The sequence below is a fragment of the Gracilinanus agilis genome, chromosome 1, assembly GCF_016433145.1.
Source record: "Gracilinanus agilis isolate LMUSP501 chromosome 1, AgileGrace, whole genome shotgun sequence".
NCBI lineage: Eukaryota > Metazoa > Chordata > Mammalia > Didelphimorphia > Didelphidae > Gracilinanus > Gracilinanus agilis.
Genome location: NC_058130.1, coordinates 202,473,230 through 202,495,040, shown reverse-complemented (window position 1 = coordinate 202,495,040; position 21,811 = coordinate 202,473,230). Strand labels below are relative to the sequence as shown.

The window sequence follows — 21,811 nt, the reverse complement described above, 5'->3', positions numbered from 1 at the left end:
AAATTCTTCCCAAGAAGAAAGGCTTATCAATGTCAAGGGATGTTTGCAGCTTCCACTGGTTTCCCTAGGGTGATTATAATGTAATAAGAGGGAGGTACTAGAACCCCTAGCATTTCTACACAAGTCTATAGAAAGCAGGTACAAGGTAATCTAAGAATAAAAGAGCAACCATTTCCATTGAATACATTCCTGAAATTTTCATTCTCTGTGGAATTAAGAGGACAATACACCAGAAGGCTTTCCCAACTCATCACCTAGATCAATCACTAATATAAAAGGTCTTTATTAAAGAGCCAATCTGCAAGTAGCACTAGACTTGAAGTTATATAAAATGTATTACAAAGACATGATTCCTACTTGGAGAAATTAATAAATCTCCTCTGAGCCCCAGTTCCACTGTGATATATTAAGATATAACAGTCATATGTCTGCTAAAAGCTGTTCCACATTTATATTCATGGGGCTTTTAATATGATCCACAGTAAAGACTGGGTTCCTACTAAAACCTTTCCCATACTCATCACATTAATAAACATTCTCTCCATTATGAATTCTCTGATGATGAATGAGGCCTGAGCTCTGAGTAAAGGTTTTTCCACACTGATCACATGCATAGTATTTTTCTCCCCTATGAATTCTCTGGTGTTGAATAAGATCTGATCTCCTCTTGAAAGCTTTCCTACATTCATTACATTCAAAAGGCTTCTCTCCTGTATGAATTCTCTGATGTTCAATAAGGACTGAGGTTCGACTGAAGGCTTTTCCACATACATTACATTTATATGGTTTCTCTCCAGTATGAATTCTCTGATGAACGATAAGGTCTGATTTCCTGGTGAAGGCTCTCCCACATTCATTGCATTCATATGGTTTCTCCCCACTATGAATTCTCTGATGTTGAATGAGGACTGCAGTCTGACTGAAGGCTTTCCCACATTCACTACATTCATAGGGTTTCACACCAGTATGGATTCCCTGATGCTTAATAAGGCTTGAGTTCCTCATGAAGGCTTTCCCACATTCGTTACATTCATAAGGTTTCTCTCCACTATGAATTCTCTGATGTTTAATGAGGTCTGAAGTACTCCTAAAGGCTTTCCCACATTCTTTACATTCACAAGGTTTTAGTCCACTATGAATTTCCTGGTGTTTAGTTAGGTCTGAATTGCACCTAAAGGCTTTTCCACATTCACTACATTCATAGGGTTTTATCCCACCATGAATTCTCTGATGCTGGCTAAGGCCTGAACTCTGCCTGAAGGCTTTCCCACAAATGTTGCATTCATATGGTTTCTCTTCACTGTGAATTCTCTGATGTTGACTGAGACCTGAGCTCTGTCTAAAGGCTTTGCCACATTCACTGCATTCATAGGGTTTCTCTTCACTATGAGTTCTCTGATGGCGAATAAGGTCTGAACTCCTCATGAAACCTTTCCCACATTCATTACACTCATAAGGTTTTTCTTCTTTGTGAATTGGCTCATGTTGAATAAGGCGTGAGCCCCACCTGAAGGCAGTCCTACATTTATCAAATGTATAGAGTTCACTGCCAAGGGCTTCTCCAAAATCAGGTCCTTGAGGAAAAGCTACTGGGAATTCAGATAACTTCTCTCCTGATTCAGCATCATCAGAAGCTTCCAGATTTGAAAGAGACTCCATGTTTTCAGTCTCAGATTCATCATCTGAAACAATAAAGAAAAGACAAAAACATTACCTACCCCTGGAAAAAGAGCAGCCCAAATCAATTCAAAATTCCACAGTGGAAAATGACGTGGTAAGAAGTATAGCACCACAGATACTGTTCCAAGGGCCAGTTTGTCTCTTCTATCTGACTGTCAGATTGGGATTTATGTATTATGGAAAGAGGTGACTTTACCTGAAGAGTAATGAATTGAGAAGTCTAGAAACATGATATAAATGAGGGATCCCAATTGAAGATGATGTGAAAAGGGAGGTGGTCTCAACTTTAGATGGAGGTCCAACACAAAGAAAGGGTATATCTTTGGAAGGTAAAGGCAGGGCCATGGAAAAATCATGTATTACTGTCACCTCAAGAATGGAGGGAAATTGGCAGAAGTTACAATAAGTTTAATGGCTGTCACACACGATTTTTTTGGCCCAATGACATAATTCAAAAGACCGGATATGTCAGCAGACATGTCATAATGTAGCCACCAAAAGTCTAGGGCACAGGGGCAGCTGGGTAGCTCAGTGGATTGAGAGCCAGGTCTAGAGACAGGAGATCCTGGGTTCAAATCTGGTCTCAGACACCTCCCAGCTGTGTGACCCCGGGCAAGTCACTTGACCCCCATGGCCTAGCTCTTTCTACTCTTCTGCCTTGGAACCAATACACAGTATTGATTCAAAGACAGAAGGTAAGGTTTTTTTTTTTTTTTAAAGTCTAGGGCAGGAGGCAGCTGGGTAGCTCAGTGGATTGAGAGCCAGGCCTAGAGACGGGAGGTCCTAGGTTCAAAACAGGCCTCAGACACCTCCCAGCTGTGTGACCCTGGGCAAGTCACTTGACCCCCATTGCCCACCCTTACTACTCTTCCACCTAGGAGCCAATACACAGAAGTTAAGGGTTTAAAAGTAAAAAATAAAAATAAAAAAAAAAGTCTAGGGCAACCACATTTTGACCAGGCCATGATGTACTATGAGGGCCTACAGCTGGACTATGACAGCAGAGAGTGGCCTCTACTCAACAGTTCTCCGGAGAAGAAAGGTATAAGTAGTACAGGAGCTCATAAGAGACCAGACTTCCTTTGAGTGGAAGCACTATACCAGCATGAAAGGATGGGCAGGCCTGAGTTTAGGTGTTCTTCATATTTACAGCTGGAAGAGTAGTTCATGTCTTACTGAACAGCTAAAAAGTTTATGAGAGACCTCAAGGTGGTTGATGATAGAAATACAAATTCAGTATTTCACAAAAAGAATCTTTCGGCAGCTCAGTCGTTGTAAAGTTGAAACTACTAAAAACACAATACCAAGGGCCTGATATTGACTAAATGGCTCCACCATCTAAGGATGAATTAGGGTCTTATGTTCAATGTGAACAATGAGATGGGATGCTTTATGCCCTCAAAATCATGCCTGTATCTCAAAGGCAGGTCTGACTACTGAGTAGTTCCTGCTCCTAAACCTTACAGCTTTTTCTTTTGGGAGAAGCCCTGGAGGCAGAGGCAGTGGAAGATGGTTTGGAGCAATACAATGGATTGGGCAGGACTCAGAGAACAGACAAGTGTATCACTGAAGCCTGTCATTCTCTTGGCCTGAAGTTCTTTCAATTCAAGAATCTCTAAAAAAACCACAGGGGTAGTTTTAGAAACCAAATGGCATTATGTGACATTCATGTAGGCCACTCTGGGTCTAGAAGATCATCTTCAATGCATCACTTTTCTGTATTCATATCATATGGTAGAATTCTCTTTTTTGGGATCCATCATTTATAATCTCAGTTCTAAGGGCAATGGTCAAAAGTCTCCTTGATCTCCTGAAGGAAAACTTCATGAGATCCAATGGTGGTTATTTGTTAGTAAGGAGTGGTCCAGCCAATCAGGAAATGATGAAGGCTACCTTATATAGGCTACAGGGAATAATAAGGTTGGTATTCCATGAAAATACTTGCAATAGTCCAGGTACCGAGATGTTCCCCTACCTAACCAGTGAAAGAGTCTGTGTAAGTGAGGCAGCCACTAATAGAACCAAAGTTCACATCCTTCAGAGATAAATGGCACCAGGAAGATAGCCAGGTTTGAATCCCCTTCAAGCTATCAACAGAGCCAGCACTTAGCTACTATCTTGAATGAGAAACCCCAGGAAGAAGTTCTAAAATGATAAGACTTTAAGGTAGGATTGGAGGAGATACTGACAACACCCTCCCATCCCCTTTCCTGGGGTGAAAGAAGGACAAGGCCCAAATTGGTACCCAAGCCAACAAACCAGAGGCTAGACTAAAGCAGAGCCAGATTTTCTCAAGGATGCCAAAATCTGAGGTGTTCCGACAGAATAAGAAAAGCCAAGGTATGGAGCAGGTGTGGAGAATCAGGAGGTCTAATGCAATCTTAGTGGGGAGGGAAGACCAGTGGTTCCCAAACTTTTTTGGCCTACCACCCCCTTTCCAGAAAAAATATTACTTAGCCCCCTGGAAATTAATTTTTTTTATTTTAATAGCAATTAATAGGAAAGATAAATGCACCTGTGGCCATCACCGCTCCCCTGGATCGCTGCAGCACCCACTAGAGGGTGGTAGCACCCACTTTGGGAATCACTGATTTAGACCTATGATTTCACTGATATTGGGAATTCTGGGTGAGAAAATTCTACCAATTCAGACTGGCAACTGGCAGTGTTAGAGAACTGCTTGTAACAACTAAAAGATTAAGTGACTTACCCCAGGGTCACACTCAGCTGTAGCCTGTGTTACCTTTGGTCATTTTAGTTGCCCTTCTTTGTACTTTCTCTAGTCTAGTCAAAATTTTCTCAGGGCATAAGGACTTTTCTTAAGGCAAATTTTGATAAATGATCCAAGAGATAAACTGGCTTGGTTCAAGGACAAAACAAATTTAAGCTGCCTAAAATAATTAAAATTAAACACAAGCAAAGGGCCCTTCCCTCCTCCCACCTGACCTCACAGACTCTATCTGGTGTCAGAGGTTCTAAAGCAAATGCTATCCAGTTCCCTTCTCTCCCAACCCTTCTACCAATGCCCTCTTGCCCTTCCCCATCTCCTGGCCAGACAATGAACCCCTTTCCCCCAAACATTAGAAGCCTATAATCAAGCTCACTTTCTCTCCCTTCCTCTCCAGGAAATTAGAAGTTTTGTCTCTCCTAAACTCATGGCAGGTACTATCTCACTTGTGTATTGTATCCACACAAATGACTTTTTTATTCTCTCACTCACTGAAGGGAAGATAATTGAGAAACATTCCCTCATCCTGAGATGTTCACTTCATAGAGCATATATTATCATCTTTGCCACAAAAGTAACAACTATTCCCACTGAATATCCAGAGAATAGCTAAATAGACTCCTGGTCCAATGTCACATTGGATTTCTCATGTTGAAAGAAATAGGGTTAGAAATTATGGAGTGGAACTGGAGAGAATCCTTACCCAGTGAGATGTCATTCCTGTAGCTCTCCAACACCATATCCCTGTAGAGGGTTCTCTGAGTAGGGTCGGCTTGCCCCCACTCCTCTGGGGTGAGATACATGGCCATATCCTCAAACATCACCGACTCCTAAAACAACAGGGTCCTGCTGCCCTGGGGACAATTCCACCAGGCTACCCCAGGATGATGGGCAAAGTTGGCAGCAACAGAAAGATGGGGAAGGACATCTGCAGGAATCAAGGGTTTTGAGGTAGTGTGGAGTATCTATTAGATAGTTGGAAGGTCTGACCCCAAACCAAAATGGTGCAATGGAAGGAATATCTAACTAGAAGTTAGGAGACTTGAGTTCTAATACTGGCTCTCTTGCCCACCTGTTGAAGGACATCAAACAAACCAGCATCTTGCCCGGAAATCAGTTTCCCATCTGAAATCACAGGACTTCAGAGTTATACAAAGCTTCAGCTACCAAGGCCAAATGGTATGGTAGATAGAGAATAAATCTCAGAGTCAATAAAATGTAGGTTCAAGTACCATCTTAGACATATATGGGCTTATGTGACACTAAGCAAGCAACATAAATCTCTGAGTAGCCCTAAACAATTTTCTAAGACTCTGAGTGGCTAATCTGCACTGGTAGAGTTTCTTTATCAGGAGTTAAAAACACCAACGAAATTATAGTTTCTATCAAAAAAAATAAAAAAGGAGGGAGGGGGTTCCTTAGAAATCATCCAGCCACAGACTAACAGCAATTAGAACTAGACAGGACCTCAGAGATCATCTAATCCAAAAGATTATATCACACAGGTATTAAGTGGCAGGATTTGAACTTACATCTTCTGAAATCAGATCCCACGTTCTTTCCACTACAATACGTTTCCTCCAATGGCCTCATTTTATAGAGGAGGGACCTGAGACCCAGAGGAAAAGTGACTTCCTTAAGGCCATGCAATTAATTAGTAAGTCAGGATTAGAACCCAAATCTCCTAATGCAATTCACTGGTTTTACCATGTCTATAAAATAAGATCATTCTAATCTGTAACCATCAACCAAAGAATGGGTTGGTGTTTAGGAAGGAGCTAGAACTCAGGTCCCTGGAGGACACTGCTAGAAAAGGATGCTGAGGGACAGAATAGAGGTCACAGTAAGGCAACAAGGGAGAAGGACCACAACTTACCTGAGACTTGGTTGTCAAAGGTGCTGCTGCCATCACCTGATCTCCTGAATTCCCCTTCAGGAGAAGTGTGGGAACCTTGGGCGTTGATGGAGCTAAAGGGTGAGAAAGGTTCCTTGAGTAAGAATATTCTCCCAATAAGAAGACCTAAGGATCTCCACCAAGTGAAAATCCTCCTCCCCCCATTCTCAAGTATCATAAAATAAACACCCAATGGTTTATTAAGTATTCACAGTAGACATGTCATTCTTCTACATTTTTTAAGAATACATGATTTGGGTGTGGCCTACAGTCCATCTCATCCACAAATACAGAGAAAGAAGAACCAGGATTTCTTAATAGGGGAATGACCAAAGGGGCCAATGGTGAGGTATAAGAAGTTGGAGTCTATGAGCAAAAGCTCAAAATTATAGACAGGAAGGGCCTTTTCTCTCTCAGTACCCCACCACCAATTACAGATAGAAATTTCTTGGCCTCCAGTTTTTCTCTGTACATTTTCCTTGGTTATCCTGTCCTGATTATTCAACTAGTAGGTCTATGCTAATGAGAGTCAAATCTGCATTTTTGATCTCCAAGTTTCAATGAAAGGCCAAAAAATGTCATTGTCTCCTCTCCTTTACACCCAACCCAAAATGAGTTTCCCTTACCACTTCTCCTAATTCAAATTAGTAGCATCACCCTTTATCCCAGTAACTCAAACTTAAAACTCAGCCTTGTTTTTAATTATTGTTTCAAATTCATCCGTTTTACCTAATTTGCCAGTCATCAAGTCAGTCCTTCTTTGAAATATGCTCAGCCAAACTATAAATCCCTGGTAGGCAAAAACTATTTCTTACATTCTGTTAAATCCCTCTTGGTGCCTACCAGTGTTACATTTAACAAGTCTATAAATCAGGAACTCAATAAAATCTTGCTGAACAAACAAATGAATAAATGAAGTACTGGATTGTGATTCATGGACTTCGTGGAGCACTGTTCCGTCAACATGTTGTGTCTCAAGTGATGAAGAGCTGAGAGAAGGAAAGCCAGGAGATGAGTCTGCTCCTTGGAGGGCTGCCATTTCTTCATTGTAGCATGAATCTACTAAGAAATCAGAGTGGGAAAATAAGCAACCTTTTTTTAAAACATAAAATATTTGGAATTAAGATGGTGAAAATATTTGGTTTGAATTTTTTTTTCTTTAAAGATTTAAGGATAAGGAGCAGCTAGGTATATCAGGATAGAAAAGTAGGCCTGGAGACAGGTGAGCCTCGGTTCAGATCTGACCTCAGACACTTCCTAGCTGTGTGACCCTGGACAAGTCATTTATCCCTGATTGCTTAGCCCTTGTTACTCTTCTGCCTTGGAACCAATACTTAGAACTGATTCTAAGAAGGAAGTAAGGGTATTTAAAAAAATAAAAGACAAGGATATTTAAAATTTAAACATGTTAAAGAGCAAAGAATTTTAAAAAGCAAATACATGTTAAAGAGCAAAGGGAATTAAATTTAGTTCAACTGAATAAATCTCTATTAAGCATCTATTAGAATCAAGGAATTGTGTTGGATATTAGAGGAGAACCAAAGATAAAAACAGAAATAGTCTCTTGCTCAGGATGTTTTAATCTTGTAGAGAGAAGAGCTATACAAGGCAAACCAAAACAAATTAGAAGTATTTAAGTATTTAAGTTCTGAGAGTTCAGAAGAATAGAAAGATAATTTACAGATGTCTTAGAAAGACAGGAAAGACTTCATGGAGGAAACACTTCACATTTCAGCCAAACCTTGAAAGAGCTTAGTTTTTCAATAGATGGGATTGGTGAAGAAGAGAGAAAAGCATTCTACACACAGAAGATGATATACATAAAGGCAAGAAAGCAAGCACATGGAACAAGTTTGGAGAATGTTGATACACTTTTGGCTAGAGCCTATATCTATATCTATAGAATAGATAGGAAAGGTCATGGTGAGGTAGGAGGCTATCACAATAGTCATTAGAAAAGTTGGGTGTATGTCTGGCTCTCCTAACTGCAAGGAGCAGCCAGCCACATAGCCGCAACTACCCATCAAAGCACCTCAGTAGTGCCTAACAGGATTGTGCAAATCCATGAAAGCAAGTAGAGACCTCTTACCCACTGCTAAGGGAAGCCTACTAGTAGAGATTGAAAGACAGAAGATACAAGGGAGAGACGAATGATGAAAGGCCTGGAGAAGGCAGAAGGGAATGGAATGAAGGGCACAGGTAATGAGGTGACTTTGGGAAGGAGGAGGAATATAGGCAAGGACCTCAAAAGGTTTTAAGATATGGACAAGAGTAGGCACTAAAATGTTTGTTGAATTTCCTTGATCACATGGCTCAAAGGGGATGTAGATTCTAAATGATCACTCTATTGCAAATATTAATAATATGGAAGTAGGTCTTGATCAATGATACATGTAAAACCCAGTGGAATTGCTCATTGGCCACAGGAGTGGGGAGAGAAGAAGGGAGGGAAAGAATATGAATCATGTAACCATGAGAAAGTATTCTTAATTATTAACTAATTACTTATTTTAAAAATAAAATAAAATACTTGTTGAAGTGACTCTGTTGAGTTGAGGGAATAGTATCAGATTAAGTCATCCACTAAGAGTATATGGGGAGTGGTAGGCAGTTGGACAGAGGACAGGAGGGAGTCTGGCATCACCTCTCTGGGAAATATGATCAGGAGTAAAGAGGATATAAATAAGAGGGTTGCTATGCAGCAGGGACAGTCCAATAAAGTGAGGTAGCATCAACTTGTATTTATTCAGTCACTTTTTGAAGACCTCCGGAGGTATTACATTCAACTTTGGAACGTTGTAATTGTTCATTTTTCCTTATATCTAATCTAAAATATGCCTCTCTGAGACTTCTCTCCATCGTCTCCTGGGATTAGCCAAAACAAATCCAGTCCCTTCTTTCTTATAATAATCCTCCAAATATGTAAGGACATAACCCTCCACTTCCATTCACATCCCCTCTAAGTCTTCTCTGTTCCCAGATCAATATCCTTACTCCCTTCAACCAATCCTTGTATATAACCTCTAGCTCAGGTTACTACCATCTTGTGTTCTAGCTAACTGTGTGGTGCCAGAACTGAACATCATACACCAGAGAAGTGATCACTTCTAAGTACTCTGCCCTGATGGAAAGCATCACTTCTCTAAGTCTGTTTCTATATCAGAGGAATTGGACTAGATAATCTCCAGGGTGCCTTCTAGGGATAAATCCTAGTATCTGGAGACGTGACTCATTTAGGTCACTCACTATGTTTTTATTAGTGTAAACTAGGACAGCATTAGCTTTCTTGGCTGTCAGGCCACTCACAGGGTGTTTGCATTTCATTTAAATTCCCAGGCACTTTTTACACAAATTCCCCCATTCACATCTGCCCCATCCTGTACTTCCACAGTAGCTTCTTACTTTAAAAAAAGAGAAAAAGAAAAAAAAAAAGAAAAAACTCTAACCCAAGTACTCCTATTAAATTTCAACTTTTGGGACAAAAATCCACTATTTGACAAAAACTGCTGGGAAAATTGGAAAACAATATGGGAGAGATTAGGTTTAGATCAACATCTCACACCCTACACCAAGATAAATTCAGAATGGGTGAATGACTTGAATATAAAGAAGGAAACTATAAAAAAAATTAGATAAACACAGAATAGTATACTTGTCAGATCTCTGGGAAAGTAAAGAATTTAGAACCAAGCAAGAGTTAGAAAAAATTACAAAATGTAAAATAAATAATTTCAATTACATTAAATTAAAAAGGTTTTGTACAAACAAAAACAATGCAACCAAAATCAGAAGGGAAACAACAAACTGGGAAAAAATCTTTATAACAAAAAACTCTGACAAAGGGCTAATTACTCAAATATACAAGGAGCTAAATCAGTTGTACAAAAAAATCAAGCCATTCTCCAATCGATAAATGGGCAAGGGACATTAATAGGCAATTTTCAGATAAAGAAATCAAAACTACAATAAGCACATGAGTAAGTGTTCTAAATCTCTAATAATTAGAGAAATGCAAATCAAAACAACTCTGAGGTATGCCAGAGGTCTGTAGACCAAAACAACTGTCACTAAACAGGTAAGTTAAATAATTAGTTTTTGGTTTATTAAATATAGTTATATAATACAATTATATATTTTTGTTATTTAAACTATAAATAAAGCAAAATTATGGGTTTTTTTCTCAAAGTGACACACCACCCGAGTTATGCTCGGTTTTTTGGCAAATTTTGACACACCAAGTTCAAAAGGTTGCCCATCCAGATATATAGACTTAGGATATACAGACTCTGCAAGGAGATAATATTTGAATCCATGAGAGCTGATAAGTTCCCTTAAAAGGGTATAGAGAGAAAAGGAATCAGATCAGAGTTTTGGGGAACACCCATTTTGGAAGAACATTGATAGCAATCCAGAAAAAAAAAGACTAAGAAGAAAGTTAAACAGGTCAGGAAAAAAAACAGAAAAGACTAGTATCATGAAAACTAAAGAAGAAGAGGGGGAAGATTTGAGCACATCTATAAATTGCAAAGAAGAAAATAAGGAAATACAGAAGATGAAGATGGTAAGTGCCTACCAATTGAAGGGACACAGAGGAAAAAAATAAAAGGACCTCTGCCCTTCAGTCTTATAAACAATTGGAGAATATCACACATGCAAAATAAGAAAATTCAGGGTAATTTGAGGAAGAAAGGAGCACTTACAAGGGAAGAGAAGGAGTAGGGTGGGAGCCTAGGGAAATCAAAGAAGACTTTATAGACAACTCCTAAGCCAAGTCTTGAAGGCAGAAAAGACTTCTGAGAGGCAAGCATGAGGAGGCAACATGTTTCGGGCAAGAGGAATGGCTTGCAAAATACAGAGAACATTGTCAAGGGACTATGGAACAGTGAGGAGATTAATCTGTATGGAATGTAGAATTTATGAAGAGGAAAAATATGAGAAAAATCAGGAAAGATAGGACAAAGAGAGACTTGAATTTCTGAGAGATCTGAATGCCAGGCTGAGGAGCTGGTATTTTATAGAAAAGGAATCTGTGTGGGTTTTGGGGAAGGGAAGTAAAATGACCAATGGATGGTAAGAAAGCAAGTTAAGATTAGTCTTTCTAAATATCTAATAGTAAAAGGCATAGGAGAAAAAGAACAACAGCTTAAGGAAACTGGACAGAGCCAGTAGAGAAATAGAATATGCAGGAAAATATAGATGAAGAAGGTACTAGAGGGAGCCAGATCCTAAAGTAAACTGGAAAAGAAAGAGCCAGGGGCAAATTGGAAGGGTTCACTGTCACACAAAATGCATTAAGCCCTTTATCCCAGGACCTTGATCTGCATCATTGTCAGCAGGGCAGGAGTCTTGTCCCATCTTGTTCTTTCCCTACCCATCAAACTTAGTTCTTGGACACTAGTAGGGGCTCCCAATCTCAACAGATTGAAACGGGAGGGAGGAGATTGTGGATGGTTGGGTCCTTCTGCTGGTTTAAACATTTAAACTATTTCTTAGCACAGGCTAACTCCCTGATACACTCTTTGTTTTCTTCTAAAGACCTAAAGATTATTCTCCTTTCTTTCCTTTCCAGTACTACCAACTGAGGCTTGAGACCAGGGTTTCTGTTCCTTCCTAGTACACTGGAAATAATGCAATCTCAGAGGGGACAGCTGGGTAGCTCAGTGGATTGAGAGCCAGACCTAGAGATGGGAGGTCCTAGGGTTCAAATCCAGCCATAGACACTTCCCAGCTGTGTGACCCTGGGCAAGTCACTTGACCCCCCCCCCCCCACTGCCTGCCCTTACCACTCTTCTGCCTTAGAACCAATAAGCAGTATTGACTCCAAGATGGAAGGTAAGGGTTTAAAAAAAAATGCAATCTCAGTTTTTTGTTCCTTATCCTTCTATTTCCAAAGTAAATACACAGCCTCTTTGATATTTCTAAAGGATTTTTACAGGCAGTAATAAACATTCTTTCCTGTGCTTTCACCTTCTTTCTTATTTTAAAGTTAGGCCCAGTAGAAAAGGGCAAAATAGAAAACAGATGATAATGGAGGTTCTTTGTTCCTGGGAGGGCTTTCATACTCCAAAGTGGGACATATGTAAACCAGGCACTGCTGAGTTCAATGAAAATATCTATGGCAATATTCCAGAAGACCACAAGATGGGGCTGTTCCCCACTGGAAAGTAACAACTGTGGCCTTTCAAATGAGAACCTGGCTTCAGGACATTGTCTCAGGCTGTTTTCCTCCTTCTGCTTATTATTCCTTGACTGCCCTCTCCTTTTCCTCTTGCATCCTAAATGTGAACCCAATCCAAGGTTTAATCTTCAGCTTTCTTTTCTTCTCCCTCTACATTATATCCCATGAGATTTCATCCATTTCCACAGCATCACAGTAACTGTCAAATTGCCATCCCAAGCCCTAAAATTCAACAAGCATTTATTATATCTACCATGTAAGGGGCAGCTGGATGGCTCAGTGGCCTGAGAACCAAGCCAGGATATCCTGGTTTAAAATCTGACCTTGAATATTTCCTAGCAGTGTGACCCTAGGCAAGTCACTTAACCCCAACTGCCCAGCCCTTGCCAATTTTCTATCTTAGAATTAATACTAAGACAGATGGTTAAGAGTTTCAAAAAAAAAACATGTGCAAAAGCACTGCTATGTAGCCAAGATCCAAAGACAAAATTAAAAAGCTATTAACTCAGAAGCTTATATTCTACTGGGAGGCATAACCCATAACAGATAAATAAGTACAGGTTCATTTGGGTAGGGAGAGAACATTACCTAGGATATACTGATGAAGATATTTCTAAGTGCCCAACAAGTATGAAGTATTATTCCAGATGCTAGAGATATAAAGACAAAAAATAACTAGAGAGATCAGGAAATGTGTCCCAGGTTTTTCTTTGAAGGAAGCCAAGGATTCCAAAGGACAAAGGTAAGGAGGGAGAACATTCCAGACATGGGGCATAGCCTGTAAGTGCATAGAGGAAAGAGATGGAATGCCCAGCTCTGGGAATAGCAAGTAGGCCAATCTGGTGGAAACACAGAAGGGAAAGGGGAGTGACAAATAAATATGAGAAATAAATCAGAGCCAAACTGTGAAAGGCTTTAAATGTCATGCAGAGGAGTTTGAATCCTGCTCTAGAGTAGGGCACAGAAGGGAAAAGCAAGTAAGTAGAGCTGCAGCAGAGGCTAAAGACTTCCCAGAGAAGATTCCCAGAGCTGAGTTGTCACTAAGCTGGCTGACTGCCTGGTAACATGCATCAGGGGATGCTGCCACTAATACCTAAACTAAAGAACTGCTGATTTTACAGTCCGGGTCTGATTTCAGTGGGTTTTAGGATATTCAATCAAGGGAGATTACAGGCCAGGCACAACAGCAGTCAGGATCCCTGAATGTGTTACCTCATATACCACTTTATTTTATTTTTTTTTTAACCCTCACCTTCTATCTTAGAATCAATACTGTGTATTGGCTCCAAGGCAGAAGAGTGGTAAGGGCTAGGCAATGGGGGTTAAGTGACTTGCCCAGGGTCACACAGCTAGGAAGTGTCTGAGGCCAGATTTGTAACTAGGACCCCTGTCTCTAGGCCTGGATCTCAATCCATTGAGCTACCCTGCTGCCCCCTCATATACCACTTTAGATAGCACTCTACCATCCTTTGGGAAACGACATCGGAGAAGCTGGGATACTGCATTCCTGAAAGGTCCAGGATGTTTCCATGCCTCTGATGTCTGGGAGTCAGTTGCCCAGAGGAAGGAGCTGAGATGGCAAAGTATAGCCTATATCAGGGAATGCTGACCCCAGAAGATCCTCTCTGAGGCAGTTGCTCCCCCACCCTAAAGGTACATCAGGACCAGGGCATTCACTGGTAGGTAGAAAATTTCAAACATTACAGGTAGTTGGACGCTGGAAGTAAGTCAGAGGTTCAATACAACTAAGCCCTGAAATATGACAACTATCTGGGACTGTTTTACCCTTTTCTCTAATACCTGACCTCCTAGATCAACTGACCCAGGTTATAATTTATCAATATGAACTCAAGAATTATGTGTGAACCACAGGGTGCTAAAGAGCAAACAGCCATCCAAACCAAATAGAGGTATTTTAAGGACACAATCTATACCTCCCTTCAAGTTTTAATACTCCTGCAGACTTCCAGAGGCTAGCCAATTCCAGCTTTCAAGACCTACTACTGAACTGCAAGCTGATAGTCTACCTTAGTAATATCTTAAGTTTATTCCTGGGATCTCAACCAACACATGCAATTAAGTCTGAATCATTCTTTTCTTTCTTTTTTAAACCTTTATCTTCTGTCTCAGAATGGATCTTAAGTATCAATTCTAAGGCAGAAGTGTGGTCAGGGTTAGGAAATGGGGGTTAAGTGACTTGCCCAGTCACAGAGGTAGGAAGCACCTATGACCAGATTTGAACCCAGCAAGTAGAATCATTCTTTTTTTTTAAACCCTTACCTTCCCTCTTAGAATCAATACTGTGTATTGGTTCTAAGAAGAGCAGTAAGATTTTGACCTAGGACTTCCCATCTCTAGGCCTGACTCTCAATCCAATGAGCCACCCAGTTGCCCCCAGGTCTGAATCATTCTTGATCTTGATCAACTGTACCAAGAGCTTCCCCCCAACACCTCACCCTCACCCTACCCGGAGCTTTAAAAGTGCCAGCTGGAATGAGAGTATTGTTCCTAGGTCATATTATAGGGAATCAAGAAATAAGGATAAATTCATGCCAGATAAATAGTAAACAAAGACCCCTACAATGCCCAAAACCTGTAATAACCTTCCTAGGATCCTTTGGGTATTTGTTTGTTATTAGGTTTTCTACCTTAAAGTGCATTCACCAACATCCTCAATCTTCTATGGAAGAGTGACAATTTAGAACACTAATAAAGTAGCTCCATTCTGTCTCCACCTTTATCCAGACTCCCACCTTCCATTTTTAATAGAGATCAGTGCTCTCAAAGGACAAGTCTTCTCTGACCTATCTATTCTCAAAAGTTGCCACCAGATAAAAAAAGACTTTGCTATCTTTGTCAGGGATTCTTAAGTTTGGGTCTATGAACTTCTTTTTTTTAATATTTTGAGAACTGTATTTCAACATAATTGGTTTCCTTTGGGATTCTATGTATCTTATTTTATACATTTTAAACATTATTCTGAGGTGTCCATATATCCATAGGCTTCCCCAGTCTGCCAAAGGAATTAAAGACACAAAAAAGGGGCACTCCATGAACCAAACCAAAATAAAGGCATGTATGTCACCTCAATAGACTAGCATCCATCCCCCAATTATAAATATAAAAAATAAAGGGGGGGGGAGCAACTGGGTGGCTCAGTGGATTGAGAGCCAGGCCTAGAGATGGGAGGTCCTTAGTTCAAATCTGGCCTCAGACATGTCCTAGCTGTGTGACCCTGGGCAAGTCATTTGACCTCCATTGCCTAGCCCTTACCACTATTCTGCCTTGGAACCAATATACAGTATTGATTCTAAGGCACAAGGTAAGGGTTTTAAATATATAAATACCTACACACTACCCACAAGATCCATGGGCAATCTTCTGCAAACTTGCAGTTTTTCCATTTCTTATCTCTCAGTGCATAGCAACCAACATGTAAACAAAATCAAAATATGGGTATGCCACTAACCAGCTAGCATTGTACCTGCTTCTGGAGGTGAAGAAACTTCACACTAACCTAAATTTGGCCCAGCATGTTGAACCTGTCTGTTAATAACAAGTTCAAGTGGCTTAAAGCCAATCACATCAGTCTATACCCTGAACTGGCTCTATTATAAGGATATCACCGCCCACAAAAAGATTCACAATTCTATAGGGGAGATAGAGACTGTATGTGTACAAATAACTATAAAAGAAGACAGTCTGTGATAAGGCCCAGAAAAGAGGTACAAAGTCACAGAGGACTTCGAAAGAGAGAAAGATCACTTCTAGCAGTGAGAAGTTGGTATATGAGCTATGCTTTAGAAGGCAGGTAGAATTCCAAGATGTGATGGTGAACAGGTGGAAAGAACAGTATAAGCAAAGGAATGGAAACGAGAGATGAAAAAGTCCAGATATATTCAGAGAGAGGCAAGCAATCAAGTTTGGCTTGAGGTTAGAATTTCTCAAGGAGAGGGCTGACATCTAAGAACAGAAAGTCTGGAGCTAGCTTCAGGGTCAGATTAAGAAGTTTGGACTTGATTCAGTAAGCAATGAGGAGCCTACGAAAAATGTATGGCAATAATATAGAGGATGAATTAGAAGGCAGGTTGAGCCTAGGCAGGAAGATTAGTGATGAAAATATTACAATAGTCTAGGCATGAGGATTGTATGATGATACTAAAGAGAGTCAAGTGCCAAAAACAGCAGGAAAAAAAAAACAAAACAAAACAGGATTTGGTGACTTGCAGGATGTGTGAGGTAAAGGAATAAATGGGATCAAAAATGATTTTGATATTTTGATCAACAGTGAAAGGTAGTGCCATTAACAGGAAAAGGGTATCAAGAGAGAGATTCTCATCTTACCACTACCACTCTCCCTCTACCAGTTTAATAAAAGTTAATCTGTGTTAAATGATTTTCAAACCCTGGGAAGCCAATGTGGGATCTTTAAAGTGCTTCCTTCCAACTGTCCAATCTGAGCTTTGCTGTGCGAGACAGAAGTCCATTTTGCTACATAGGAGATTTGTTCCCAGCTGACCTGGTTCCTGTGTATATTATAGAGAGGCATTTAGGAGGGACAAATATTAGCTGTCACTTATTTCAGGAAGGCAAAAGAAAAATGCTCTCAACTTTTTGCTATTATGCCCTCTCTCCCTTCTTCCTTCCTTCTCTTTCCTCATTCCAATTCTTCTTCCCTTTTTATTGTCTCAAGTTAAGAATATGCATTTTCATGGCAGACACTTGCCTCAAACCCCACCCCAACCCCAGGGTTGTTTTTTTTTGGTTACTCTAAACATATAATACTAGGGCCGGAGGTGTTTCAGTGGATAGTGCCAGGCTCAAGTTGGGAAGCCCTGGTTTCAGATCTGAACCTATACTTCCTGGCTGTGACCCACTTAATTTCATTTGCCTAGCCCTTGCCTTTCTGTCTTAGAGTTGTCACTAGCAGAAAGTAAGGGTTAGGTTTTAAATACAATACTAATATACCCCATCTAAAAGCAAAATAAATATGCAAAATTTAAACTTTCCAAACCGATAAACTGGGAGATAGTCCTTTTTACTTAAATAGGACCCATACTTAGGTTCTCTAAGTAGGAAACTCAACTACTGGATTTAAAAGTTTCTGATTGACAAAACTGAATTTTACACTGAACTTTTATGTTCCTGAAACATATTTATTATGTAGTTCAAGGGCTTGTACTTGCAAGACTGCTTGTTTTGTAAATGAGTACTTCATGGACTGAGAAAGGGATACCAAGATTTTAAATATCCCTCCCAGAACAAAAGGCAAATCCTAAAACTACTTGGTGGTCAAGAAAGGGACAAGGGAATAGCATAGTAAGAGGAAGAAGAGTACTGGACCTGAAATAAGGAAAAATGTTCAAATCCCATGGCCTGCTTTTACTGTCATTATCCGTGTGACCATAGGCACAATTGTTATGGAAATCAAATACTATAATGTAGAGAAACCTAAGCTGTTACTATTACTTATTGCTGTTAAGAGAGTCTTGGTAAGCTAGGGGAGTCTGGAGGTTTTGTCTAGGAAAAATGTTTAGAGGGGGAAATTATTAGGCACAGGCTTTCTTAAATCTGAAAGGACTTAAAGATCTTCTGGTCTGATCCTCTTTTTTTTTTTGTATTTTTAATTAATTGATTGATCATTTATTTGTTTATTTTAGAATATCCTTCCATGGTTACATGATTCATGTTCTTTCTCTCCCCCCTCCTGAAAGGGCAATTCCACTGGGTTTTACATGTATCATTGGCGATCCTCTTATTATATAGGTACTACCACCTCATAAGTCCTTTCTATACTGAATTGGTCCTATCTCCAAGGGCTACTGCTCCACCTAGGAAAGTCAAACTACAAAGGACGAAGTTTAAGAAAAAGCAATGATGGTCCAAAGGAAGCTCAAATGGACTCAGCAGATCTGAAATCTCATCCCAGGATTCCATCATCTACTAGATATTTGACTTTTGGCAAGACACTTAAAACTGTTTGGGTCTCATTTAAAAGGTAATGGAGCTGAATGATCACTGCTGCAGGTGATAAGGGAATAAGGGCTCTGCCAGGAGATTCATTCTAACCTATTAGTTTCTAGACCAGTGATGGGCAAACTTTTTAAAGAGGAGGCCAAAGGAAAGGAAATGCTCATTTGTCAGTCTGTTTCTAAGGCAACTCTTTCAAAGTTTCATTGTATTGTATCCTACTCACTGTATTCGTCAGATTAGGAATAATGTCACACGGCCTGATAGAACCATCTGGCCCGCAGTTACGGCCTGCCCATCACTGTTCTAAATTATTAAAGAGAATGTCAGAATTGGCTCTGAGGAGGGCTACCGTTATGAGGCCAAGGAAGCCCAGTGCTTGCTTCTGGCCAATCCCCATCTCTGGGTGAGTGGTCTCTAGGCTTCAACAGCTATACAGAAAACTTCAAATGGCACTTTGTTTAGTACCTCTCTAATACATTTATCATCTATCAATTTTTCTTATCTATCATTATTCATCATATTTATGTATGTCCTGACTCCCAGTTCAATTAAACAATTATTAAGCACCTACTATATGGAGGGCACTATGTTAGGCACTGGAAATAACAAGGATGAACAAAATGTAAGGGTACCTACCCTGAAGGAGATTCCAATCCAACCTCCTGCAGGTTAGGGGGAAACAACACATACACAAATAATGTATAATACAAAGTATAACAAACACAAAAGAGAGAGCCAAACCAGATGTTCCAAGAAAATCTGAGGAGAAATCACTGGGGCAGATGAGAAAAGGTCCTAAAGGCAAGGGCCTTGTCTTATCTAAACTGTTTCTTCCCAGCAGTGTTTGCTACACACAAAGGGTTTAATAAATGTTTACTGGATTTTTAAGTGTCCCAGTCCTCTCACTTGAACAAGTCATTTCTACCTCTCCAAGTCTCAGTCTCCCTATCTATAAAAAGAGGGAGCTGGATGAGATGATCTCTAAGGTTCTTCCTACTTCTGAATTCTAGAATGCAGAACTGAACAAAATTGTGCTGAAAGTCACCAATAAGAGAGGAGACACTAAATGAATGAAAATCACCCACAAGGCCAAATTTTAAAAAAATGTTAAGAACCTACAGGGATATGAAAAGATAAAGGGAACAAAGTGATTTTTTAAAAATAACACACTGATATTCAGAGGAGAGGGGAAAAAAGCACCTGTCAAAGCAAGAAAGTACATTATGGGTCATCTCATTCTGTATGACAGGAACAGCTACACGACACAGGGGGATAGAAAGCTGGACTTGGAGAGGTCAGGAAGACCTGATAGCAAATCCTACTTCAGACCCTTTGTAGCTGTGTGACCTTGGGCAAATCCCTTTAACTTTGAGCAGTTTCCTCACCAGGAAAATGGGGGGTAATAACAGCATCTACCTATCAACAGGATTATAAACATACTACATATATGCTAGCTTTTATTATCTCCTCCAACACCATCATTTTACAAAAAACTAACACCATGGTTGGGGGAAAGATCATCCAAGGAAATGATCCCAGTTCTTAGCAAGACCAGGGCTAACAACCCGGCCTCTTTCCACCAGTCTAGAGTACTAAAAGTACTAATTAACAAGGGGCAAAGTGAGATGGGTGGGTTGAGGGAATGAAAAGTATGTGATTGTTTTGTTTTCCATTGTAAATAGTTTTCAATACGCGAAACTCAAAAAAAAAAAGTTTTAATGTTAAAAATAAATAATAACATTTAAATTTAACAAGTGATATAAAGATTAAAAAAAATAAGTTTTCCACTGATTTGCCAGTGGTTGTTAGAATATGTTTGTTGGGGGAAAGGAGGAGGGGCAGAGGACTAACCTTGGAAACGTTAATACTGCACTCAGTCCAAACCAATAACATTAAATGGTATTTTCAATTAACATTAAGTACACAGAAACAACTTCAACTCCACCCTAGTCCCCGCGGGCCTAGATCCAGAAGCCGGTTCAGTGGCCTGAGGCTCGGGAATCCTGAGTTCTAGTCCGGGCCTCAGTTTCCCTCTCTTGTACAGTGGACGGCGTAGACAATCGGTGTGTCCGGGTCAGTTCGGTGTAAAACATAAAAGTAGTCATAAGACTAGCTGCCCTGGGAGAGAAGGACCGGTCGTGCGGATAGCGGGAAGCTGGGACACCTGGGTCCAGGCCACAGGCGGCCCCGCCCCCGCCTTCCCTCCCAGCCGCTTCACACTCACCCGAGCCCGGAGAGGACCATGGCGCTGGCCGCCGCCGGAAATGAGGCCCAGGCGCCGCCGTCGCCGAAAGCAGGCGAGGCGTGCGTGCGTGTGGCGCTCCCTCCCCGCGGAGCACTTTCCCGGCCTCTCTAGGTGCTGCGGAGGTCTCGCCATCTCGGTAGTTCTCTGCATCCCTACCTGCTCTCGAGGTCTTGGCGGGTCCTAGAAGCAGGGAAAACGTGGGAGAGGGAAGCTGAGAAGCTGGGAGAGAGGCTCGACCTAGGGTTGGAAGGGATGTTAGAGGCAGTCCCTTCATTTTGTAGATTAGAAACTTGGGACTTGGGAGAACCTGAATGGCTTGTGCTGTCCCTTTCGTTTTTTGAGGGCTAGCACTGTTGGGTTCTTGTCTTTGTATTAATAGCGTAGTCAGTAGTAGTCTCATAACATAAGCTTTTGCAATTGGATTTATTTAAGAGTAGGAGGATCAGGGAGGTGAAAAGAGGTGAAAGAGAAGAAAAGAATGAGAAGAATGGGAATGAAACGAAAGTTTGACAATTAGCCCAGTGACAAGAAACACTGATCTAGTTTGGAATATGAAGGAAATTTCCAGCCTTTCTGGGAACACTCTTCCTACCTCATTTCCAGTGGCAGCTAGGGGACAACTCCAAGAGGCTTATGACCAAAAAAAGGATATCCATTGTCATAGAAGGAACAGAGTTCAAATGCAAATTGAAACATACCATTCTTTATTTCCTCCATGAAGTTTTCTCTAGTGTAAGCAATGTCACAACATGACAAACATGGAAATATGTATCATGTGATAATATATATACAACCTATGTCATATTATCTCAAGAGATCTCTCTATCATCTCTGATAATCTGATAAGGACGGCTTAGTTGTCTTTTAGCTCATGCTACCAGCTCTGTCTCCAGGAGCATGGAGTTTATTATATATATTTCAAGACTCATTTCACACAAAAGAACCCCACTGAAACTTTGCAGATGCACAGAAGTTACAAATGATGTCATATCAAAACACAAAAGGTCTCATTGGCTTCAGAATAAAAACAAGGCCAAGGCTGAATTTTGACTGGGTTCTTATCAGAAAGCCAAGTCAGGGAATATTTTTCTCAGGGTTGAATTGCCCCTGCTA

At 40.5% G+C, this 21,811-nt stretch overlaps 1 protein-coding gene across 1 annotated transcript; it reads right to left on the bottom strand.

Moving 5' to 3' along the window:
* Positions 1 to 267: 267 nt before the first annotated feature.
* Positions 268 to 20,830, bottom strand: LOC123249613 (zinc finger protein OZF-like). Its single transcript, XM_044678721.1, has 4 exons — positions 20,587 to 20,830; positions 6,285 to 6,376; positions 5,112 to 5,238; positions 268 to 1,682 (listed from the first exon to the last, which is right to left on the bottom strand). The coding sequence occupies exons 1-4, from the start codon at positions 20,828 to 20,830 to the stop codon at positions 526 to 528; spliced, it is 1,620 nt and encodes a 539-aa protein (XP_044534656.1). The 3' UTR covers positions 268 to 525.
* Between the last annotated feature and the right edge of the window lie 981 nt (positions 20,831 to 21,811).

Excerpts from the sequence above, each read along its gene's own strand:
- LOC123249613 (XM_044678721.1), bottom strand. The coding sequence starts at position 20,830 with ATGGCGAGACCTCCGCAGCACCTAGAGAGGCCGGGAAAGTGCTCCGCG. Across the intron at positions 5,239-6,284 it reads CTTTGACAACCAAGTCTCAG|GAGTCGGTGATGTTTGAGGA; the intron begins GTAAGTTGTGGT and ends CTGTTGTTTTAG. Across the intron at positions 1,683-5,111 it reads CAGGAATGACATCTCACTGG|ATGATGAATCTGAGACTGAA; the intron begins GTAAGGATTCTC and ends TTATTGTTTCAG.